The sequence below is a fragment of the Rhinopithecus roxellana genome, chromosome 12 (genome assembly GCF_007565055.1).
Source record: "Rhinopithecus roxellana isolate Shanxi Qingling chromosome 12, ASM756505v1, whole genome shotgun sequence".
NCBI classification, from domain to species: domain Eukaryota; kingdom Metazoa; phylum Chordata; class Mammalia; order Primates; family Cercopithecidae; genus Rhinopithecus; species Rhinopithecus roxellana.
The window spans coordinates 131,775,901-131,801,648 of NC_044560.1; the positions used below are offsets into that span (position 1 = coordinate 131,775,901).

The 25,748-nt window shown below is 50.0% G+C and overlaps 1 protein-coding gene across 1 annotated transcript; it reads left to right on the plus strand.

Moving 5' to 3' along the window:
- The first annotated feature begins 202 nt into the window (after window positions 1-202).
- BLVRB (biliverdin reductase B) lies at window positions 203-24,319 on the plus strand. The gene is made up of 5 exons (XM_030913213.1): window positions 203-409; window positions 12,038-12,202; window positions 12,339-12,428; window positions 20,266-20,394; window positions 24,061-24,319. The coding sequence occupies exons 1-5, from the start codon at window positions 331-333 to the stop codon at window positions 24,216-24,218; spliced, it is 621 nt and encodes a 206-aa protein (XP_030769073.1). The 5' UTR covers window positions 203-330; the 3' UTR covers window positions 24,219-24,319.
- The last annotated feature ends 1,429 nt before the right edge of the window (window positions 24,320-25,748 follow it).

A 25,748-nucleotide genomic window follows, 5' to 3' on the forward strand; every position in this document is an offset into this window, starting at 1 on the left:
GCTGAGTGACAAATTATCTCGGCTCCGCCCACTCGAGTTGTTGCTATATGGAGGCGTGGCCTTCTGTGGCCCCGCCTTCCGACCTAAGTGGCGGGCAGAGAGGGCGGTGCTGGGCGGTGAGCGAATGCGAGCTGACTCCTGCCCCGCCCACCCGCGTTAGGCCCCGTCCCTTGACCTGAGCCGCGGGCGGAGCCGCGCTGAGGCGTGGCCCTTCGAACCAGTTCCGCCCAGTTGTTCCTGCTTGAATAGGGCAAAGAGCGCCGCCCAGCAGCCAGTAGGTTCCCGCGCGTGCCGAGACTCTGAGGCCTTGCACCCCCACGACCCCGCAGGATGGCCGTCAAGAAGATCGCGATCTTCGGCGCCACTGGCCAGACCGGGCTCACCACCCTGGCGCAGGCGGTGCAAGCAGGCATGAGCCGGGGCGGGTGGGGCGTGTCACGGGACAGACGGGCAGAGTTTTAGGAAGGGGCACCATGGGGCAGGGCCGAGGCTGACTGGGGCCATGAGCGCCCCAGCCAGGTGTATGAGGACTCAGGGGCCAAAGCAAGTGGCCACGGGGGCAGAAATGGGAAAAGATGTGAGATCCAAGTTTATGTGAGTCCAAGCCAGAGAGGAATTGGCCCCGGGAGCCCCGGGGGGACTCCCGTGGCACAGTCATGTGTAAGTCCAGAGCTCTTATGCAATGCAGTTGTCATTATTGTGGTTGTGGTAGTGGTTGTTCGCACACCCAGAGAGGATTTACTAAGCCAAGCTTGCTCTGTCATCTCTTCACATGAGAGTTCTCAAAATGGAGTGGGAACTAGTATTACCCTACTTGACAGATGAGAAAACTGAGGCCCAGAGAGTGATTTGCCCAACATGACACAGCTGGTAACTAACAGGGCTGGGATTTGAACCCAGCTCATGCTCTTAACCACCACAAGTCCCCAGGCTGGCAATTGAAAAAGCTGGGGGATCAGTTTGCTGTGAGTACCTAATGGGAAGGAGTCACAGAGAGACATGAGTGAAGACTTGGGGACAGCAGTCCTGGGAAAGTCAATGAGGGCTGAAAATGTGGAGTTCCCCCAGGAGACAGGGCAGGAAAGGGGATAACCATCCCCCAGCACTCCCTGCCCCCACAGCCCAGACTTGACCAACTCCCAGCTGGGCCTGGGACTTCCAGATATGGGGCCCCACCCTTACAAGCCTTGGTGATGCTGAAGATATTGACTATCTGCGTGCCCCAAAAGGGTGGAGGCCACCAGGACCCCACTCTGCTGTCTCCCTTGGAGGGACTCTGAAAGTTCTTCACTAGGTTCGAAACTCTTCCCTTCCCCAGGGAGACCCCGTGACTATCTTGACTTATGGAGAGTGGGGGGCTGTGGGCCTCTCAGTAAAAACCAATTTGCTGATAAGCACTTACTGGGGAGTAAGGAAGAAGGAAGTGAGAGAAGTTGAAAGGTGCTGAGTCACGTGGAAATCCACTAATTCCACTCGCCCACCCCTGCTGGTCATAGCTGGGACTGCACTCAGGGGGATTAAGAACTGGAGCCTGGGGAGCTTCAGAGCTGTGGCTCTGAACAATCTCTTCCCAGCTCTCAGCTTTGATGTCCCCATCAGCAAAGGGAAGGGCTGGCCAGGCACAGTGGCTCATGCCTGTAATCCCAGCACTTTGGGGGGGCAAGGCGGGAGGATGTCTTGAGGCCAGGAGTTTGAGACTAGCCTGGGCAACATAGCAAGACCCCATCTCTACAAAAATATAAAAAATAAAAATAAATTAGCTGGGTATGGTGATGCATGCCTCTAGTCCCAGCTACTCAGAAGGCTGAGGTGGGAGGATTGCTTGAGCTCGGGAGTTCAAGGCTACAGTGAGCTGTGTTTGCACCACTGCACTCCAGCCTGGGTGACAGGGTGAGACCCTGTCTCCAAAATTAAAAAAATAAAAAGAAAAAGAAAGAAAAAGAGGCCGGGCGCGGTGGCTCAAGCCTGTAATCCCAGCACTTTGGGAGGCTGAGACGGGCGGATCACGAGGTCAGGAGATCGAGACCATCCTGGCTAACATGGTGAAACCCCATCTCTACTAAAAAATACAAAAAGCTAGCTGGGCGAGGTGGTGGGCGCCTGTAGTCCCAGTTACTCGGGAGGCTGAGGCAGGAGAATGGCGTAAACCCGGGAGGCGGAGCTTGCAGTGAGCTGAGATCCAGCCACTGCACTCCAGCCCGGGCAACAGAGCGAGACTCCGTCTCAAAAAAAAAAAAAAAGAAAAAGAAAGAAAAAGAGGCCAGGTGCGGTGGCTCACGCCTGTAATCTCAGCACTTTGGGACGCTGAGGCAGGTGGATCACGAGGTCAGGAGGCCTGGCCAACATAGTGAAACCCCTTCTCTACTGAAAATATGAAAAATTAGCCGGGCGTGGTGGCAGGCGCCTATAATCGCAGCTACTCGGGAGACTGAGGCAGGAGAATAGCTTGAACCCAAGAGGCAGAGGTTGTGGTGAGCCGAGATTGCACCACTGCACTCCAGCCTGGGCGACAAGCGCGAAACTCCATCTCAAAAAAAAAAAAAAAAAAAAAATTAGCTGGGCACAGTAGTACTTGCCTGTAATCCCAGGTACTCGGGAGGCTGAGGCACAAGAATCACTTGAACCTGGGAGGCGGAAGTTGCAGCGAGCTAAGATTGCATCACTGCACCACTGCACTCCAGTCTGGGTGACACAGCAAGACGAAAGGAAAGAAGGAAGGGAGGGAGGGAGGGAGGGAGGAAGGGAAGGAAGGAAGGAAGAAAGAAGGGAAGGAAGGAAGGAGGGAAGGAAGGAAGGAAGAAAGAAGGGAAGGAAGGAAGGAGGGAAGGAAGGAAGGAAGAAAGGAGGGAAGGAAGGAAGGGAGAGAGGGAGGGAGGGAGGGAGGGAGGGAGGGAAAGTGCTTGGATTAACTGGAGTTCACAATGGTTCTGTAGGACCAAGAGTCTTGACAGGCATGAACTCTGGTGCCAGCCTGCCCACATTCAAGTCACCAGCTCTGCGGCTTACAGCCTGTGTGGCCAAATGCCTTGTCATCTGTGTACCTGGATATGTGTAAGGTCATGGTGAAACTGGTAGTACTTGCCCTAGGGCTCTTGGGATAATTAAATGAGATCTTATATAGGAAGTACTTAGACTAGCATTGAATTTTGCAGTCTCTGGATCAGACTCACGTAAAAATTCAACCTTCTCTACCTACTAGCTGTGTGATCCTGGCCCAGTTGCCTAAAATTGCCTCAGTTTCCCCATCAATGTGGACAGGATAATGATACCTACCTTGCAGGGTTGTTGCAACCTGATGCTTCTCAAACTGTGAGTTATAGTGAGATCTGAAACATATGGTCACAATGTATATCAACAATATAGGGTGACAAATGATGACATAGTATCAAAATGTATCACTTTAAGTATTAGTTTTATGAAACTCATTTCAATTATATATGTATGGGTTTGTGTACACCAGGTTAGGCAATGAAATCTTTTGTATTGATGGCTGAGTTTTTTTTTTTTTTTTTTTTTTTTGAGACAGAGTCCCACTCTGTCACCCAGGCTGGAGTGCAGTGGCCCAATCTCGGCTCACTGCAAGCTTCGCCTCCCAAGTTCATGCCATTATCCTGCCTCAGCCACCCAAATAGCTGGGACTACAGGTGCCCGCCACCACGCCCAGCTAATTTTTTTTTGTCTTTTTAGTAGAGACGGGGTTTCACCATGTTAACCAGGATGGTCTCCATCTCCTGACTTCGTGATCCGCCCGCCTTGGCCTCCCAAAGTGCTGGGATTACAGGCGTGAGCCACCATGCGTGGCCGATGGCTGAGATTTTTAAAAAGCTTAAAAAGAGGCCAGGCACCATGGCTCACACCTGTAATCCCAGCACTTTGGGAAGCTGAGGTGAGTCGACTACTTGAGTCCAGCAGTTCGAGACTAGCCTGGGTAACAGGTAACACAGGAAGATCCACATCTCTATAAAAAATATAAATAGAAATTAAAAAGACTAAAAAGGGCACGACTTCTGCAACTTACTCTAAAATAGGAAAAAAGTATATATGTGTGTGTACGTATACATGTGTTTATAGACATATGTATATACTTATCGTATGTAATATATACTATATTTAATGTTTATATAGACACATATATATATACACATAGGTAGAGAAGGATAGAGCAAAGGAAAATATGAAAAATCATGCCGGGCGCAGTGGCTCACGCCTGTAATCCCGGCACTTTGGGAGGCTGGGGTAGGCAGATCTCCTGATCTCAGGAGTTTGAGACCAGTCTGGCCAACATGGTGAAACCCCGTCTCTACTAAAAATACAAAAAAGTTAGCCGGACCTGGCGGCAGGCGCCTGTAATCCCAGCTACCTGGGAGGCTGAGGCAGGAGAATTGTTTGAACCCTGGAGGCAGAGGTTGCAGTGAGCTGAGATCGCACTATTGCACTCCAGCCTGGGGGACAAGAGGGAGACTTCTCTCATTAAAAAAAAAAGAAAAAAGAAAGAAAGAAAGAAAGAAAAAGAAAAATCTGGGCCTTGCCACTTCTCTAAAGTCTGTTTTTATTTCAAAATAAAAAATTAACAGAAAAATATAAATAAAGTAATGAATTTGTTATTAAAAAAAAGTTTCAAAATGTCTCACAAATGCCCTTGTTTTCTTTAAAGAGTAAAATCTATGAATTCTACTTATTTATTTATGTTTTTGAGACGGAGTCTTGCCCTGTTGCCCAGGCTGGAGTGCAGTGGCACCATCTCGGCTCACCACAACCTCCACCTCCCAGGTTCAAGTGATTCTCCTGCCTCAGCCTCCCAAGTAGCTGGGACTACAGGCACATGCCACTATGCCTGGCTAATTTTCTTTTTGTATTTTTAGTAGAGATGGGTTTTCACCATGTTGGCCAGGCTGGCCTCAAACTCCTGACCTCAGGTGATGCACCCACTCGACCTCCCAAAGTGTTGGGATTACAGGCTGTGAACCACCGCGCCCAGCCAAAATCTGTGAGTTCTAAAACAGTGCTTTTTGATATGGTAACCATAAGCCATGTGTGGTTCTCTAAATTTAATGTAAGTTGTATTAATTTTTTTGTTTTTGAGACAGAATGTCACTCTGTTGCCCAGGCTGGAGTGCAGTGGCACGATCTCGGCTCACTGCAACCTCTGCTTCCGGGTTCAAGTGATTCTCATGCCTTAGCCTCCTGAGTAGCTGGAACTACAGGCACATGCCCCATGCCCAGCAAATTTTTGTATTTTTAGTCAAGATGGGGTTTCTCTGTGTTGCCCAGGCTGGTCTTGAACTCCTGGGCTCAAGGAATCCGCCTGCCTCAGCCTCCCACAGTGCTGGGATTACAGGTGTGAGCTACCACGCCCGACTTTTTTTTTCTTTTTTTTTTTTTTTCTTTTCTTTTTTAACTCCTTTTACTACCATTCCCAATCTCAGGGACCTCTTTTATAAAGCAATAATCCTATTCATCAAGACAGAGCCCTCATGACCAAATCACTTCCCAAAAGCCCTATTAGAAGTAATACAATCACGGCCGGGCGCGGTGGCTCACGCCTGTAATCCCAGCACTTTGGGAGGCCGAGGCGGGCGGATCACGAGGTCAGGAGATCGAGACTATCCTGACTAACACGGTGAAACACCATCTGTACTAAAAATAGAAAAAATTAGCGGGGAGTGGTGGCAGGCGCCTGTAGTCCTAGCTACTCAGGAGGGTGAGGCAGGAGAATGGTGTGCACCCGGGAGGTGGAGCTTGCAGTGAACCGAGATCACGCCACTGCACTCTAGCCTGGGAGACAGAGTGAGACTCCATCTCAAAAAAGAAAGAAAAAAAAAGAAGTAATACAATCACTTTGGAGATTAGGTTTCAGCATGTGAATTTTGAAGAGTCACAAACATTCAGACTGCAGCAACCTGTTTCTAAGTATGTATATACAAACTAGTTGTGGTAGTGCATGCCTATAGTCGCAGCTACTTGGGAGGCTGAGGTGGGAGGTGGGAGCCTTGGAGGTTAAGGCTGAAGGGAGCTATGATCCCACTACTGCACACTCTGGCCTTGGCAACAGAGCGAGACTCTGTCTCTTAAATAATAATGATAGCTGGGCCTGTAATCCTGGCACTTTGGGAGGCTGAGGGAGGTGGATCACTTGAGGTCAGAAGTTTTGAGACCACCTGGTCAACATGGTGAAACCCCATCTCTATTAATAATACAATGGGCTGGGCGTGCTGGCTCACGCCTGTAATCTCAGCACTTTGGGAGGCTGAAGCGGGCAGATCACGAGGTCAGGAGTTCTAGACCAATCCAGCCAACATAATGAAACCCCGTCTCTACTAAAAATACAAAAATTAGCCTGGTGTGGTGGCATGCATCTGTAGTCCCAGCTACTCGGGAGGCTGAGGCAGGAGAATCGCTTGAACCCAGGAGGCGGAGGTTGCAGTGAGCCGAGACCATGCCATTGCACTCCAGCCTGGGTGACAGAGTGAGACTCCGTCTCAAAAATAAAATAAAATAATAATACAATGATGATAATAATAATACCTACAATGTACTAGGGTTCATTTTAACCAATACAGTGGCAGTTAAAGAATGCCCACCGTGGCCAGGTGCAGTGGCTCACACCTGTAATCCCAGCACTTTGGGAGGCTGAGGCAGGTGGATCATGAGGTCAGTAGATTGAGACCATCCTGCCTAACACAATGAAGCCCCATCTCTACCAAAAATACAAAGAATTAGCCAGGCGTGGTGGCGGGCACCTGTATTCCCAGCTACTCGGGAGGCTGAGGAAGGAGAATGGCATGAACCCAGGAGGCGGAGCTTGCAGTGAGCCAAGACTGCGCCACTGCACTCCAGCCTGGGCTACAGAGCAAGACCCCATCTCAAAAAAAAAAAAAAAGAATTCCCACATTAAGCCTGGTGCAGTGGCTCACGCCTGTAATCCCAGCATTTCGGGAGGCTAAGGCAGGCAGGTCATTTAAGTTTGAGACCAGCCTGGCCAACATGGTGAAACCCCATCTCTACTAAAAATACAAAATTAGCCGGGCATTGTGGCGCACACCTGTAATCCCAGCTACTCTGGAGGCTGAGGTGGGAGAATCACTTGAACCTGGGAGGCGAAGGTTGCAGTGAGCCGAGATTGTGCCACTGCACTCCAACCTGGGCAAGAGAGTGAGACTTCGTCTCAAAAAAAAAATAAAAAAAGAATGCCCATATTGGCCCCATGCAAGCCCCTGCTGCTCCCCCACGTGTGAGGGCAGCACAGATCTTGTGTCATTCCCCTATGAAAGGTGGTCACATAGCATGGGGATGCTGGTACTGTGATCTTCACTTCAGAGATGAGGAAGCTGAGGTCCAATCACGGAAGAGGTTGCATGAGGTTCCTCAGTTGGTAAGTGGCAGAGCTGGAGTTTGGACCAAGGTCCCTGGGGCAGTAATGCCTGTGCTTTTGTGTTTATAAAGGGCCAGGGAGATGGCGGGAAATATGACACAGTCCCTGGACCCACAGAGTGCTTGGTTTGCTGCAGGTCAGCATACAGAGGGCTGTGACAGAGGAAGTACAAGTGACTGGGGGGACTGGGGAAAGAGAGTAAAGGGTGTTCCAGGCAGAGGGCACAGCACGTGCAAAGGCCAGAAGGCAGGAAGCAGCACCATGCATTTGAGGAACTGAAGGAAGAGCAGTTAAGGCCAGGTGTAGTGGCTCACACCTGTAATCCCAGCACTATGGGAGGCCGAGGCAGGTGGATCACGAGGTCAAGAGTTCGAGACCAGCCTGGTCAACATGGTGAAACCCCCATCTGTACTAAAGATACAAAAAGGGCCGGGCGCGGTGGCTCAAGCCTGTAATCTCAGCACTTTGGGAGGCTGAGACGGGCGGATCACGAGGTCAGGAGATCGAGACCATCCTGGCTAACACAGTGGAACCCCGTCTCTACTAAAAAATACAAAAAACTAGCCGGGCGAGGTGGTGGGCGCCTGTAGTCCCAGCTACTCGGGAGGCTGAGGCAGGAGAATGGCATGAGCCTGGGAGGCGGAGCTTGCTGTGAGCTGAGATCGCACCACTGCACTCCAGCCTGGGCGACAGAGCGAGTCTCCGTCTCAAAAAAAAGTACTGTGGGTGAAGAGGGCAGAGCCTTCAGCAGAGGCTGGAGAGGAGAAGCCAGATCCCAAGGGGCCTGGAAGGCTGGCATGAGGAGCATGGGTTTTATCACAGGGCATTTCAGGCTTGTGGGAGGCAACTGAGCAGGGAGGCACTTAAATATTTCTGTGGAAAGCTCTGTCTGACTGCTGTGTGGAATATGGATTGGAGAGGGCAGGACTGGGTCCAGGAGCCCAGGGAGGACCCAGGAAAGGGACCAGGAAGGAGACGCAGGCCTGGTCCAGGCTAGGAGATGAAGTCGCAAAATGGTTAAAAGGTGTAATAGGCCAGGCTGGGTGGTTCACGCCTGTAATCCCGGCACTTTGGGAGGCCATACCAGGCAGATTGCTTGAGCCCAGGAGTTCAAGACCAGCCTGGTCAACATGCAAAACCCCATCTCTCTTTTTAATTTTTTTATTGTATCTTTCTGGGTTTTTTATTGTTGTTTGTTTTGTTGTTTTTTTTTTGAGACGGAGTTTCGCTCTTGTTGCCCTGGCTGGCACGTAATGGCACAATCTCAGCTCATTGCAACCTCTGCCTCCTGGGTTCAAGTGATTCTCCTGCCTCAGCCTCCCAAGTAGCTGGGATTACAGATGCCTGCCACCACGCCTGGCTAATTTTTCATATTTTTTGGGGGGGACAGAGTCTCGCTCTGTCGCTCAGGCTGGAGTGCAGTGGCGCAATCTCGGCTCACTGCAGATCCATCTCCCGGGTTCACGCCATTCTCCTGCCTCAGCCTCCTGAGTAGCTGGGACTACAGGCACCCACCACTGCGCCTGGCTAATTTTTTTTATTTTTAATGGAGACGGGGTTTCACTATGTTAGTCTCGATCTCCTGACCTCGTGATCCGCCCGCCTCGGCCTCCCAAAGTGCTGGGATTACAGGCGTGAGCCACCGTGCCCGGCCTAATTTGTCATATTTTTAGGAGAGACGGGGTTTCACTACGTTGGCCAGGCTGGTCTCAAACTCCTGACCTCAAGTGATCCACCTGCCTTGGCCTCCAAAAGTGCTGGGATTACAAACGTGAGCAACCACAGCTGGCCTTATTTTATCTTTATGTTTCCCTAGACTGCTCAGTAGAATGAAACCCTGGCTGTACAAAATAAAAAAATTTTTTTAAAAAGGCATGATAATAGCAGACAACTAGGTAGCTCTTTTTTTTTTGAGATGGAGTTTCGCTCTTTTTACCCAGGCTGGAGTGCAATGTCATGAGCTCAGCTAACGACAACCTCCGCCTCCCAGGTTCAAGCAATTCTCCTGCCTCAGCGTCCCAAGTAGCTGGGATTATTAGCCACCATGCCTGGCTAATTTTGTATTTTTAGTAGAGGTGGGGTTTCCCCATGTTGGTCAGGCTGGTCTCAAACTTCCGGCCTCAGGTGATCCACCTGCCTTGGCATCCCAAAGTGCTGGGATTACAGGTGTGAGCCATCGTGCCCAGCACCAGGTAGCTCTTATTTCTGTGCCAGGTACTAGCCTAAACTTTTTGTTAATTTAATTTTATGTATTTATTTTTGAGACAGAGTCTCGTTCTGTAGCCCAGGCTGGAGTGCAGTGGTGCAATCATACCTCACTACAGCCTCAGCCACCTGAATAGCTGAGACTACAGGTTGTGCCAGCACACCTGGCTAGATTTTTTAATTTTTTGCAGAGACAGGGTTTCACTGTGTTGCCCAGTCTGGTCTCAAACTCCTGGCCTCAAACAATCTTCCTGTCTTGGCCTCCCAAAGCTCTGGGATTATAATAGGCATGAGCCCAGGAATTTGAGGTTACAGTGAGCTATGATTGGTGCCCCTGCACTCCAGTCTGGGCAACAGAGCAAGACCCTGTCTCTAAATATGTATATATGGATATATATATATATATGGATATATATAGCTATTACAGTATACCCAAATGTTAACATCCTTTGCCAGTGTTTAAAACAAAGGAAGAAATATGTTAGTTGTGAACTTTAAAATGTGTGTGTATGTGTGTGTGTGTTGGAGAGGAACAAAATTATCCAAAATTATTTTGGGAAGGAACATACTAATACAATATTAAAAATCTTTAATGACCACTAAAGGAGGGCTGGGCTTCCCAGAAGTAAGGCCAGGCAGCAGCGGCTAGGACCAATCCAAGCACTTGTCAGTCTGTAGGTCACCCATGTCCTCCTCAGGACCTCAGTTTCCTCCAGGACCATGGATGGGCGGCAGAGACCAGTGCAGTGCCAGCATTAACCCTTTAGTTGTTAGAGGGTAGGGAAGTTGCTGGCTGGGTACAGTGGCTTACGCCTGTAATCCCAGCACTTTGGGAAGCCAAGGTAGATGGATCACCTGAGGTTAGGAGTTCAAGACCAGCCTGGCCAACATGGTGAAACCCCATCTCTACTAAAAACACAAAAATTAGCCCAATGTGGTGGCATGCACCTATAGTCCCAGCTACTTGGGAGGCTGAGGCAGAAGAATCGCTTGAACCTGGGAGGCAGAGGTTGCAGTGAGCTGAGATCACGCCACTGTGCTCCAGCCTGGGCAATAGAGTGAGACTCCATCTCAAAAAAATTAATAATAATAGCCAGGCATGATGGCACGTGCCTGTAGTCCTAGCTACTCAGGAGGTTGAAGCAGAAAAATCACTTGAACCCGGGAGGCAGAAGTTGCAGTGAGCCGAGATCATGCCACTGCACTCTAGCCCAGGTTACAGAGTGAGACTCCATCTCAAAAAATAATAATAATAAATAGAGGGAAGGGAAGTTACAGGGTGTGGTGCTTGGAGGCTTCAGTTCAGATTATTTATGAATTATGAAGGTATGAAGTTATGGTCTTTTTTTTTTTTTTTTTTTTTTGAGATGGAGTCTCGCTCTGTCACCTAGGCTGGAGTGCACTGGCGCAATCTCTGCTCACTGCAACCTCCGCCTCTTAGGTTCAAGTGATTCTTTTGCCTCAACCTCCCAAGTACTTAGGATTACAGGTATGTACCGCCATGCCCGGCTAATTTTGTATTTTTTAGTAGTGATGAGGTTTCATCATGTTGTCCAGGCTGGTCTCAAAAACTCCTGACCTCAGGTGATCTGCCCGGCTCAGCCTCCCAAAGTGCTGGGATTACAGGCGTGAGCCACCATGCCTGGCCAAGGTATGGTCTATTTTAATAACCAGCCCAATACTAAGCATCAGTTGTAGGTATGCCAGCAAAAATGTTTGAAGGCCACAGTGCAGTGGCTCATGGGGAACCTGAGGCAGGCAGATCACCTGAGCCCAGGAGTTCAAGACCAGCCTGGGCAACATGGCAAAACCCCTTCTCTACAAAAAAATTGCAAAATTAGCTGGGTGTGGTGGTGCGCACTGTAGTGCCAGCTACTTGGGGTGCTGAGATGGGAGGATCAGTTGAACCCGGGAGGTTGAGGCTGCAGTGAGCTGTGATTGCACCACTGCACAGCAGCCTGGGCAAGAGAGCAAGACCGTGTCTCAAAAACAAAACAAACAAAAACAAAAAATGTTTGAAGACTTGGCCGGGCGCAGTGGCTCAAGCCTGTAATCCCAGCACTTTGGGAGGCCGAGACGGGCGGATCACGAGGTCAGGAGATCGAGACCATCCTGGCTAACATGGTGAAACCCCGTCTCTACTAAAAAATACAAAAAACTAGCTGGGCGAGGTGGCGGGCGCCTGTAATCCCAGCTACTTGGGAGGCTGAGGCAGAAGAATGGCGTAAACCCCAGAGGCAGAGCTTGCAGTGAGTTGAGATCCGGCCACTGTACTCCAGCCTGGGTGACAGAGCGAGACTCCGTCTCAAAAAATAAAAAATGTTTGAAGACCACTTCCCCAGAACAGAGGAGGGGATGGATTTGAGAGTTCATAGTGGCTTCTAAGACCCAGCCCCTGGAGCCCAATAGTGCCAGCCCACAAGCCCACTGACCAGCCTCTCTCCTCCTCTTTGCCCACAGGTTACGAAGTGACAGTGCTGGTGCGGGACTCCTCCAGGCTGCCATCAGAGGGGCCCCAGCCGGCCCACGTGGTAGTGGGTGATGTTCTGCAGGCAGCCGATGTGGACAAGACCGTGGCTGGGCAGGATGCTGTCATCGTGCTGCTGGGCACCCGCAATGACCTCAGTACTGAGCCCCCCCTCTGCCCACGGCCCTCCCCTACACCTCGGCCCCCAGCGCCACCCCCGCCCCCAGCCCCACCCTTGCCACCCCTGCCGCCGCCGCCGCCCACCAGTGACAGCCACTCTCTGTCCCCTCTAAGGTCCCACTACAGTGATGTCCGAGGGCGCCCGGAACATTGTGGCAGCCATGAAGGCTCATGGTGTGGACAAGGTCGTGGCCTGCACCTCGGGTGGGTGGTGGGATCATGGAGGTGGGGCTGAACTGGGGGGTACTGGGAAGGCAGCCCAGGGGCCTCTGAAAGGTGACACTGAAGCCATTCCATGTTCCTGTGCATTTGCTGAGCACCAGCTGTGTGCCTGAACCTTACTGGGTGATGGTGGGGACACAGTGGTGACCTGTGCAGCCCTGGGCCCTGCACACACAAGACTCACAGGTGGGAGAGAGGTGGTAAACAGATCCAGGATCAAACTAACATCCAGATCATCAAAGCTGGGATGGGCGAGGCAGGCAGAGGGGATAGGGCCACAATGGGAGAAACTACAGGACTATGGGAGCCAAGAGAAGGTGTCTGACCCAGGCTGAGAGAGGTCAGGGTGGGCCCGCCAGAGGAAGTGATAGAGCTGTGGATATATACTAGGTCTCCGCCCTCACAGAGCTCCTGATTATGGGGACAAGGACATTAAGCAAATAGTTGTCCTGTATAATCTATTTATGTATGTATGTATGTATTTTTAGTTATTTTGAGGTTTGTTTGAGATGGAGTCTCCCTCTGATGCCCAGGCTGGAGTGCCGTGGCATGATCTTGGCTTACTGCAACCTCCGCCTCCCAGGTTCAAGTGATTCTCCTGCCTCAGCCTCCCAAGTAGCTGGGACTACAGGTGTGCACCACCATGCCCAGCTACTGAGCGCTTACTGTGTACTGGGTGCTATCTGAGCACCTTAGGGATGAATGTCACTGAATCCTCCCAAAACTCCTTTGAATATTTATACAATAATAACAACAGCTGGTATCTTCTAAGCACCTACTATTTGTAGGTGCACAGTAGGTGCTCAGAAGATACCAGCTGTTGTTATTATTTGTCCCTAGTATAGCTCAGGGAGCCAAGGCACAACAAGACCAGTTGGCTTGCCTCGGTTTACATAGCTTGTGGCTGGTAGAGCTAGGATGTGTACCCAGCTATCTGTCTTCACTCCCCATCTCTGTGTTTCTTTCTTTCTTTTTTTTTTTTTTGAGATGGAGTTTCACTCTTGTTGCCCAGGCTGGAGTGCAGTGGTGCGATCTCGGCTCACTGCAACCTCCGCCTCCCAGGTTCAAGCAATTCTCCTGCCTCAGCCTCCCAAGTAGCTGAGATTACAGACACCTGCCACCACGCCTGGCTAATTTTTGTATTCTTAGTAGAGACAGGGGTTCACCATGTTGGCCAGGCTGGTCTCGAACTCCTGACCTCAAGTGTGTTTCATCACACAAATTGCCTCCCTGGAAAGGGAAGTGACATGAAAGAGGGCTGCCTGATGATTGTAATTACACTCTAGGCAGAGGACAAAGCAAGCAAAGAGGCCTGGAGGCCAGACCTAGCTGGAGGGTAGGAAGCGAAATCATTTATGGCTTTTTTCCTCAAGCTTTGAAATGGAAAAGTAATACACAAGTAACCTTGCGATTTCAGAATGGTTCACTTGGTCTTGCTCTGTCACCCAGGCTGGAGTGCAGTGGTGCGACCATGGCTCACTGTAGCCTCAACCTGGGTTCAAGTGATCCTCCCCACTGCAGCCTCCCAAGTGGCTGGGACGGTAGGCATGCACCACCACACCTGGCTAATTTTTTGATATTTTTGTAGAGACAAGGCCTTACTTTTGTTCCCAGATTGGAATGGTCTGCTGTTAATTTTTGAGTTTTTTTCTCCCATGTCTTTTTTTCTTTGAGATGAAGTCTCACTCCATTGCCTAGGCTGGAGTGCAGTGGCGCGATATCAGCTCACGGCAACCTCCGCTCCACCTCCTGGGTTCGTGGTGCCTGGGACTAAGATCTTGGCCTGCAGCGATTCTTCTGCCTCGGCCTCCTGAGTAGCTGGGATTACAGGCGCCTGCCACCATGCCCTGCTAATTTTTGTATTTTTGGTAGAAACAAGGTTTCGCCATGTTGGCCAGGCTGATGTTGAACTCCTGGCCTCAAGCAGTCCTCCTGCCTCGGCCTCCCAAAGTGCTAGGATTATAGGTGTAAGCCACCACGTCCAGATTCTCCCATGTCTTTTTCTTTCTTTTTTTCTTTTTTTTTTGAGACGGAGTCTCGCTCTGTCACCCAGGCTGGAGCGCAGTGGCCGGATCTCAGCTCACTGCAGGCTCCGCCTCCTGGGTTCACGCCATTCTCCTGCCTCAGGCTCCCCGGGTAGCTGGGACTACAGGCGCCCGCCACCATGCCCGGCTAGTTTTTTTGTGATTTTTAGTAGAGACGGGGTTTCACCATGTTAGCCAGGATGGTCTCGATCTCCTGACCTTGTGATCCACCCGTCTCAGCCTCCCAAAGTGCTGGGATTACAGGCTTGAGTCACCGCGCCCGGCCTCTCCCATGTCTTAAAAATCAATTTAAGTGGTTAAGTTTTGCTTCCATGAAAAAGACGAACCTGTAAAATTGATTTAATATGCTTTCTTTTTTCAATTTTTTTTTGTTTTTTGTTTAGATTGTTTTCTAAATATTAAAGTCTTACGTGTGCCAGGATTTTTTTTTTTTTTTTTTTTTTTTTTGAGACGGAGTCTCGCTCTGTCGCCCAGGCTGGAGTGCAGTGGCCGGATCTCAGCTCACTGCAAGCTCCGCCTCCCGGGTTCACGCCATTCTCCTGCCTCAGCCTCCCGAGTAGCTGGGACTACAGGCGCCCACCACCTCGCCCGGCTAGATTTTTGTAGTTTTTGGTAGAGACGGGGTTTCACCGTGTTAGCCAGGATGGTCTCGATCTCCTGACCTCATGATCCGCCCGTCTCGGCCTCCCAAAGTGCTGGGATTACAGGCTTGAGCCACCGCGCCCGGCCGCAGGATTTTTTTTTAATTAAAAAAAAAAAATTTTTTTTTGAGACGAGATCTCACTCTGTCACCCAGGCTGGAGTGCAGTGGCATGATCATAGTTCATTGTACCCTTGAACTCCTGGGCTCAAGGAATCCGCTCAGTTTAGCCCCTCAAATAGCTAGGATAACAGGTATGAGCCATTGAGTCCAGCTTAACTTTTTCTTTGGAAATGATCTCAAACTTCCAGAAAAATTGAAAGGACACCGGTATACCCACCACCCTCTGTTCACAGACACACAATGTTTTCTTTTCTGACCCATGTGAAGTTAGCTTACATACCTCATGGCTGCTTACTTCAGTGTGTAGGTCCTCAATATACTTTTTAACTTTTTGTTATAAAAAGTTATAAACAGGCCGGGCGCGGTGGCTCACGCCTGTAACCCTGGCACTTTGGGAGGCCGAGGTGGGAGGATCACGAGGTCAGGAGATCAAGACCATCCTGGCTAACACGGTGAAACCCCATCTCTACTAAAAATACAAAAAATTAGCCGGTCGTGGTGGCAGGGGCCTGTAGTCCCAGCTATACTCGGGAAGCTGAGGCAGGAGAATGGCATGAACCCGGGAGGCGGAGCTTGCAGGGAGCCGAGATCGCGCCACAGCACTCCAGCCTGGGCGATAGAGAGAGACTCTGCCTCAAAAAAAAAAAAAAAGTTATAAACAGAAAAGTTAAAAGAATAGTCATGTGAACAACCATATTCCTTTTTTTTTTTTTTAATTTTTAATTTTGGATTTATTTATTTATTTTGAGACCAGGTTATGAGGCTGGCTAATTTTTGTATTTTTGGTAGAGATAGGGTTTCACCATGTTGCCCAGGCTGGTTTCAAACTCCTGGACTCAAGCAATCCACCAGCCTCAGCCTCCCAAAGTCCTGGGATTATACGTGAGCCACCGCACCTGGCCAACAGCCATATTCCTGATTTTAAAATTGTGATTGTGTTTTGTAATTGGTTTATGCACATACACATACACAAATAGTTTTTGTTTTTGTTCTCCTAAACTATTTGGGTTTTTTGTTTGTTTTCGCTTTCTTTGAGATGGAGTTTCACTGTGTCACCCAGACTAGAGCACAGTGGCATGATCTCGGCTCACTGCAGCATCCGCCTCCCGGGTTCAAGGGATTCTCCTGCCTCAGCCTCCTGAGTAGCTGGGATTACAGATGCCCGCCACCACGTCTGGTGAATTTTGTGTGTGTGTATTTTTAGTATAGATGGGGTTTCACCATATTGGCCAGGCTGGTCTGGAACTCCTCACTTCAAGTGATCTGGCCTCCCAAAGTGCTGGATTACAGGTGTGAGCCACTGCACCCGGACTTCCTAAACTATTTGAAATGGAGCTGCACACCCAAAGATGCCTTCAGCAGGTCCCAAGAAAAGGACCTTTCTCTTCCAGCACCACAGTGCAATGGTCACCCTTTAATTACCTTCCACCCTCTAATTGTTAGAGTTTAATATTCCCTCCATATTCAAATGTCAAGGTAAAAGATTAGAAAGATTTTTGTCATCTAAGGAGCTTGGAGTTTATCCATTAGGGCTTGAGGAGGATTGTTTTTTACGGAGGGAACTGAGAGGATTAGAAAGAAATCCAGAGTAAGACCAGGCACAGTGGTTCACGCCTGTAATCCATGCACTTTGAGAGGCCAAGGTGGGCGGATTGCTTGACTCCAGGAGTACAGGACCGGTCTGGGCAACACAGCAAAACTCCATCTCTCCAAAAAAAATACAAAAAATTAGCTGGGTGTGGTGGTACGCACCTGCGGTCCCCACTACTTGGGAAGCTTAGGTGGGAAGATCCTTTGAGCCTAGAAGGCAGAGGTTGCAGTGAGCTGTGATTGCACCGCTGCACTCCAGCCTGGGCTACAGAGCGAGACCCTGTCTCAAAACACAACAAAACAAAACAAAAAAGAAAGAAACCCAGGGTGAATTAGAGACTGGATTTGAGATTGTGAACTGGAGGCTGGAGGCTGCAGATAAAAACATGGAATGAGGAGGAGGGGACTAGGGCCCTGAGATCCTTGCTGTGTGGCCTTGGGCCACCACTTCACACTCTGCACCGCAGTTTTCTCATCTGAAAAGAGGAAACCCTAGGCCAGGTGCGGTGGCTCACACCTGTCATCCCAGCACTTTGGGAGGCTGAGGCGGGTGGATCACTTGAGGTCAGGAGTTCGAGACCAGCCTGGCCAACATGGTGAAGCCCCATCTCTACCAAAAATACAAAAATCAGCTGGGCATGTTTGGCGCGTACCTGTAATCCCAGCTACTCAGGAGGCTGAGGCAGGAGAATCACTTGAAACTTGGAGGTGGAGGTTGCAGGGAGCATGATGTGATCATAACTTACTACAGCCTTCAACTCCTAGGCTCAAGGGATCCTCCTGAGTAGCTGAGACCACAGGCATGTGCCACCATGCCCATCTAATTTTAAAAATGTTTTTGTTGCGACAGGGTCTGGCTATGTTGCCCAGGCTGGTCTCTGTGACACACCTTTTTATAACCACTAACATTACTCAAACTATTTATTTTTTTTCTAGACAAGGTCTTGCTCTGTTGTCCAGGCTGGAGTGCAGTGGTGCAATCACAGCTCACTGCAGCCTCGAACTCCTGAGCTCAAGTGATCCTCTCACCTCAGTCTTCGAGCAGCTAAGACCACAGGTGTGGGTCATCACGACTGACTAATTTTTTAATTTTTTGTAGAGACGGATCTCACCATCTTGCCCAGGCGAGTCTAGAAATGCTGGACTCAACTGATCCTCCTACCTCAGCCTCCCAAAGTGCTGGGATTATAGGTGTGAGCCACTGTGCCCAGCCTTTGAACAATTTATATCATCCCAGTTTGCACATGAGGAAACAGGAAGCTGGCCAGTGGTCGATCCAGGACTTGACTTTAGGCAGAACCCAAGCTCTTAACTATTCACCAAACTGCTCCTAAAAGTGTTTAGCATAGTTCTTGGCTTGAGGTAAAAGTTCTACAAATGTCAGCCAGTATAGCTTGGCCAAGTTATAGCTTGTTGAAAGCTAATTCCTGAACAAATATTTAGTGAGTACCTACAATGTTCCAGATACTTCTAAGGGCTGGGATTGAAGCAGGAAATGTGATAGAAAGAGTCACAGAATAACTCTAGGGTGTGGTGACAGGGGAAGGGTCCTAGGGAGAAAACAAGGCCCCAAGAAAAGGAATTGGTAAACTGGGCTGGGGGAGATGGGATTTTGCTATTTTAAGCAGGACAGTCAAGAAAAGCTGCACGGAAAGGTGACCTTTGAGCAAAGTCTGCAAAGAAAACAGGGAGCCACGTGGCTATGAGAGGGAAATGGCAAAGGGTCCTGGGTCACACCCGTAATCTCCGCACTTTAGGAGGTCGAGGTGGGAGGATCTCTTAAGCCCAGGAGTTCAAAACTAGCCTGGGCAACTTGGTAAGACCTCCATCACTACAAAAACTTTTTTTTTCTTTTTCTTTAGAGACGGAGTTTTGCTCTGTCGCCCAGGCTGGAGTGCAATGGCGCGATCTCGGCTCACTGCAACCTCTGCCTCCCAGGTTCGAGGGATTCTCCTGCCTCAGCTTCCTGAAAATAGCTGGGATTACAGGCTTGTGCCAAGTCAACCAGCTAATTTTTGTTCTTTTGTTTTGTTCTGCTTTGTTTTTGAGATAGAGTCTTGCTCTGTCTTCCAAGCTGGAGTGCAGTGGCGTGATCTCGGCTCACTGCAACCTCCGCCTCCTGGGTTCAAGCGATTCTCCAGCCTCAGCCTCCTGAGTAACTAGGACTACAGGCATGCACCACCACACCCAGCTAATTTTTGTATTTTTAGTAGAGACGGGGTTTCACCATGTTGGCCAGGCTGGTCTCAAACTCCTAACCTCAGGCGATCCGTCCTCCTCAGTCTCCCAAAGTGCTGGGATTACAGGGGTGAGCCACTGCACCTGGCCTAAAAAATTTTTTTTTAATTAGCCAGGCTTGGCCGGGATAGCACCATTGCACTGCAGCCTGGGTGACCAGAGGGAAACTCTGTCTCAAAAAAAAAAAAAAGAAAAAAAAAGTGGGGTTTGGTGGCTAACCCCTGTGGTCCCAGCTCCTCAGGAGGCTAAGGCAGGAGGATCACTTCAGCCCAGAAGGTCAAGGCTGCAATGAGCTGTGCTCACGCCACTGCCCTCCAGCCTGGACAACAGAATGAGACCCTGTCTCCAAGAAAATAAAAAAGAGAGGGAAATGCATCAGAGGCAGAGGGATCAGACATTGCCAAAGCTGGGAGGCAGAACCTGGCTGGAGCAGAGGCGTGTAAGGGAGAGTGGTAGGCAGGGTAGGCAGGGACATCAGAGAGCTGATGGGGCCATATCAGATGGGGCCTTGAGGGCTGGCCATGAGGACTTTGCTTCTACTCTGAGTGAGATGGAGCTCTGGATGTGAACTGATAGGGGTGTTCATGGGCTCCTTGGGAGGAGGGAAGGAGGGGCTGAGAGACCAGGGAGGAGGCTGCTGGGCTGGTCCAGGCAAGAGGAAACAGTGGACAGGACCAGGCAGAGTGAGAAGAGGTCAGATTTGGAATTATTGTGATCAGCAGACAGCTCTTACCGGGCCTGTGAGGGAAAGAGGAGGCCCAGAGGACTCCCCCTGTTTTTGCAACTGGAAGGCAATGGTGAGCCATGGCAGGGTTTTGTCCTGGCATCAAGACAAGTGGGCCCTTGGCCGGGCGCAGTGGCTCGTGCCTATAATTCCAGCACTTTGGGAGGTGGAGGAGGGCGGATCACCTGAGGTCAGGAGTTTGAGACCAGCCTGGCCAACATGGCGAAACCCTGTCTGTACTAAAAATACAAAAATTAGCCAGGCTGGTGATGTGCACCTGTAATCCCAGCTACTGGGGAGGCTGAGGCCAAATTGCTTGAACCCAGGAGGCAGAGGTTGCAGTGAGCCGAGATGGCACCACTGCACTCAGCCTGGGTGACAGAGCGAAACTCTGTCTCAAATAAAAAAAAAAGAGAGAGAGAGAGCCCAGGCTGATCCTACCCTGTGTCCTCCCTCCAGCTTTCCTGCTCTGGGACCCCACCAAGGTGCCCCCACGACTGCAGGCCGTGACCGATGACCACATCCGGATGCACAAGGTGCTGCAGGAATCGGGCCTGAAGTACGTGGCTGTGATGCCGCCACACATAGGTAAGCAGGGCAGGGACCTGGTGGCACCAATGCCATCTGCCTGTTCCCTCCTGCCCTCTGGGGAGATCTGCAAGGCCTTCCCTGATCACCCTAAAATTGCAAACCTTCCTGTGATATTGTGACATATATATTTGGCCTTTGTCCCTGTTTCCTGGCATACAACTCCTAAAATCCTTGGAATCTCCAAAATGATAAATGTCTTTTTCTATGCTAATGAGTTCACTGAGAGCTGGCATCCCCTAGGCAGCTTCAGGTCTGGTCACCAGAAAGACTAAGGCTGGATTAGAGGCTTGGGACTTTCCCTTCTGAGGAGTGGTGAGGGTTGAGGGGATTACCACTGGCTAATGGTTTAATCCATTATATCTATGGATTCTGGGGCCTCAGCCTCCTGAGTAGCTGGGATTACATGCCTGTATCACCATGCCTGGCCATGGCTTACATTTCTAGTATGGGAGATAGAGATTAGACAGATAGATAGATAGATAGATAGATAGATAGATAGATAGATAGATAGATAGATAGACAGACAGACAGACATGCAGGCCAAGCATGGTGGTTCACACCTGTAATTCCATCACTTTGGGAAGCGAAGACGAAGGATTGCTTCAGCCCAGGAGTTTGAGACCAGCCTGGGCAACAAAGATTTATCTCTACAAAAATACAAAAAAAAAGGGCCAGGCGTGGTGGCTCACACCTGTAATCCCAGCACTTTGGGAGGCCGAGACGGGCGGATCACGAGGTCAGGAGATGGAGACCATCCTGGCTAACACGGTGAAACCCCATCTCTACTAAAAAATACAAAAAAAAAAAACTAGCCGGGCGAGGTGGCGGGCACCTATAGTCCCAGCTACAGCTACTTGGGAGGCTAAGGCTGGAGAATGGTGTAAACCCGGGAGGCGGAGCTTGCAGTGAGCTGAGATCCGGCCACTGCACTCCAGCCTGGGCAACAGAGCGAGACTCCGTCTCAAAAAAAAAAAAAATACAAAAAAAAAAAAAAAAAATTAGCTGGGCATGGTGGCACACACCTGTGGTCCCAGCTACTTGGAGGCTGTGGCTTGAGGATGGCTTGAGCCCAGGAGATCAAGGCTGCAATGAGTGTGATAGAGCCACTGCACTCCAGCCTAGGCAACAGTGTGAGACCCTGTCTAAAAAAAAAGAAAAAAGAAAAAGACAAGAAAAGACAGATACTAATGGCTGGGCACGGTGGCTCACGCCTATAATCCCAGCACTTTGGGAGGCCAAGGCGGGCGGATCACGAGGTCAGGAGATCAAGACCATCCTGGCTAACATGGTGAAACCCCATCTCAATGCCTGTAGTCCATTCTCCTGCCTCAACCTCCCGAGTAGCTGGGACTACAGGCACCCGCCACCACGCCCGGCTAATTTTTTGTATTTTTTAGTAGAGACAGGGTTTCACCGTGTTAGTCAGGATGGTCTCAACCTCCTGACCTCGTGATCCACCCACCTCGGCCTCCCAAAGTGCTGGGATTACAGGTCTGAGCCACCATGCCTGGGCTTTTTTTTTTTTTTTTTTTTTTTTGGAGATAGAGTCTCACTCTATTGCCGGGCTGGAGTGCAGTGGCGCGATCTTGGCTCAGTGCAACCTTTTGCCTCCTGGGTTCAAGTGATTCTCCTGCCTCAGTCCCCAGAATAGCTGGGACTACAGGCATGTGCCACCATGACCAGCTAATTTTTGTATTTTTAGTAGAGACGAGGTTTCACCATGTTGGCCAGGTTGTTCCCGATCTCTTGACCTTGTGATCTGCCCACCTTGGCCTCCCAAAGTGCTGGGATTACTGGCATGAGCCACCGCACCCGGCCAAGTGTGTGAAAACTTTCAAACTTCCCTACCTGAACGCATTAAAGGTTTATGAATACACATAAACTCTTTGTTTAGGTTCAGTGCTTAGCATTTTGTCCTGTTCTCTCTCCCTCTCTGCTCCTCTCTCTCTCTCCATGAATATATGGATAGATTTTGCTGAATATATTGTGAAAAAATATATGTATATATATATTTGGCTAAATCATTTGAGAGGAATTACAACATTGTCTCACTTCACTCCTAAATACCTAGACAGCTATCTCCTAAAAGAAAGATATTTGCACGTAAAACATGATCACACCTAAGGAAAGTGACATTTACTGTCATATCATTTAGTATCCACTCCATAGTAAAATTTCCCCAACTGTCAGGCCGGCACAGTGGCTCACATATGTAATCCTAGCACTTTGGGAGGCCAAGGTGGGTAGATCAGTTGAGGTTAGGAGTTTGAGACCAGCCTGGCCAACGTGGTGAGACCCCTGTCTCTACTAAAAATACAAAAATTAGCCAGGTGTGGTGGCAGACACCTGTAATCCCAGATACTCAGGAGACTGAGGCACAAGAATTGCTTGAACCTGGGAGGTGGAGGTTGCAGTGAGCCGAGATTGTGCCACTGCATTCCAGCCTGGATGACAGAGAAAGACTCTGTATCAAAAAAAAAGAAATTTTTTTTTCAACCTACCCTGCCCTTTTTCTTTAAGTTTCTCATAACATTAACCAGGCCAGGTAACTTTAAAAGGCCCACATTCTGGAATTTTCTAGCTGTTTTGCCACAGATTCAGATTAAACATGTTGGGCAGGAATGCTGCATGGGTTAGGGTGTGTGTTCTTTTTTTTTTTTTTTTTTTGAGACAGGGACTCCCTCTGTTGCCCAGGCTGGAGTGCAGTGGCACAATCTTGGCTCACTGCAACCTCCACCTCCTGGGCTCAAGTGATTCTCCTGCCTCAGTTGCCCACGTAGCTGGGACTACAGGCATAAGCCACCACACCCAGCTAATTTTTGCATTTTTTGTAGAGATGCAGTTTTGCCATGTTGGCTGGTCTCAAACTCCTGAGCTCAAGTGATCCTCCCACCTTGGCCTCCCAAAGTGCTGAGATTATAGACGTGAGCCACCGTGCCCAGCCAGGGCAGGCGATTCCCGTCCGCTTTGTCCCAAGCAAACACATAGCCAAGGGTGTGTGTTCCATACTGTGCATAATTCCAGCCTGTCTCTGCTTGGGTGATGGTACATTTTATCCCTAAGTTTAGTTGGTTACTGTCAGACAATTTGTTGTTGTTGTTGTTGTTGTTGTTGTTGTTAGAGACAAGGTCTTGCTCTGTCGCCCAGGCTGGAGTGCAGTGTCACGATCATGGCTCTCTGCAGCTTCAGCTTCCATGACTCAAGAAATTCTCCAGCCTCAGCCTCCTGAGTAGTTGGGACTACAGGGGCACGCCACTGCACCTGGCTGATTTTTGTATTTTTAGTGGACTCAGGGTCTCCCTGTGTTGCCCAGGCTAGTTTCAAACTCCTGGGCTTGAGTGATCCTCCCGTCTCAGCCTCCCAAAGTGCCGGGATGATAGGCATGAGCCACCGCCACTGGCCAGGGCAGGGGATTCCTGTCAGCTTTGTCCTTTGCTTGGGTGCCCAGCACCTGGCCACATAATAGGTAATCAATAAGGATTTCTCGAATGAATGAAGCAAAGGATATAGATGAGCACCTGCATATGGGAAGTCCATTCTTGGCTGTGACACCACCCAGGCTGGGCACACAGTAGGCACCCTGGGAAGGTCTTTCTGGGGGTCAAATTTTGGGGGAGGGGAAAGGTGACTGCTTCACCCAGCCCCTCTGTCTTTACTTCACAGGAGACCAGCCGCTAACTGGGGCGTACACAGTAACCCTGGATGGACGAGGGCCTTCGAGGGTCATCTCCAAACATGACCTGGGCCACTTCATGCTGCACTGCCTCACCACGGATGAGTACGACGGCCACAGCACCTACCCCTCCCACCAGTACCAGTAGCACTCTGTCCCCATCTGGGAGGGTGGCATTCTGGGACATGAGGAACAGAGGAAGGGGGCAATAAATGTTGAGCCAAGAGCTTCAAATTATTCTAGAGAAACCGACTCTGTGACTCCTCTCTCTGCCTCTGTCTGAGTATTTTGGTGTGTCTGCCTGCCTCTGTGTAAGATATGCTTAGTATGCATTCATTCATTTGTTCAGTAACAGCTTATTGAGTCTGGCCGGGCATGGTGGCTCACGCTTGGAATCCCAGCACATTGGGAGGCCGAGGTGGGTGGGTCACTTGAGGTCAGGAGTTCAAGACCAGCCTGGCCAACATGGTGAAACCCTTTCTCTACTAAAAATACAAAAATTACCCGGGCATGGTGATGCACACCTGTAATCCCAGCTACTTGGGAGGCGGAGGCAGGAGAACTGCTTGAACCCGGGAGGTGGAGGTTGCAGTGAGCCGAGATCGCGCCACTGCACTCCAGCCTGGGTGACAGAACAAGACTCCATCTCAGTAATAATAATAATAATAATAACTTAGCTGGGCAGGGTCATGTGCACCTGTAGTCCCAGATATTCAGGAGGCTGAGGTGGGAGGATGACTTGAAGCCAGGAGTCCAGGTTGGGCAGCATAGTAAGACCCCATCTCTACAAAATTATTTTTAAAAATTTAGCTGGGTATGGTGGTATGTACCTGTAGTCCCAGATACTCAGGAGACTGAGGCAGGAGGATGGCTTGAGGCCAGGAGGTCAAGGCCTGGCCACTGCACTCCAGCCTATAGGACAGATCGAGACCCTGTCTCCGAAAATAAAAAAAGTTTATGTTTTATTTTGAGGATTTATGCAAGGAGTGGAGCATCAGAGAGGTAAGGCAGGGGGACAGTTGGGTGTGTGTCTTATGAAGCTTCCTTTGGCTACTCTGTGAAGGTGGATAGGAAGGGCACAGGAATGGAGGCTGATAGCCCAGAGGGAGTTGGAGTTGGAGGAGGAGCTGTAAGGAGGGGAGGAGAGAGAGGGTGGGAGGAATGCCTGGGACCCTGTGTGGACAGTTGGTGAGGGGTGGAGGGGAGACATCAGGAAGAAGCACAGGGCTGTAACCTGGGGACAGTGTTACAGTAGTGCTTCAGGAGGGAAGCTGAGGCTGCAGTGAGCCGAGGTACGTCACTGCACTCCAGCATCCATGACAGAGTGGGACTCCGTCTCTAAAACAAAAACCCAAATGCAGTAGGGCTTTCCTGAGTTGGGGACCCTATAGGAGGAGCAGGTTTTGGAGGAGGAAGGGGAATAATTGCTCCTTCCTAATTATGTCCTTTTTTGGAATCAACTGTCCCTTTCTTTCGTTCCCAGGGACACCTTCCCCAGGCCTGAGTGAGCTGAGACGCTTCTCTCTCCCTACCTCCAACCCACACCACCCACCTACCTATTCCCCTCCCCTTTATCCCCTTCCTCCCCCGACCCCGTGAAATCCTTTCGTCTTACATTGCAAACAGCAGGATGACTTGGTTGACAAACTCCAACCGGCAAGAACTGGTCTGAGGAGGC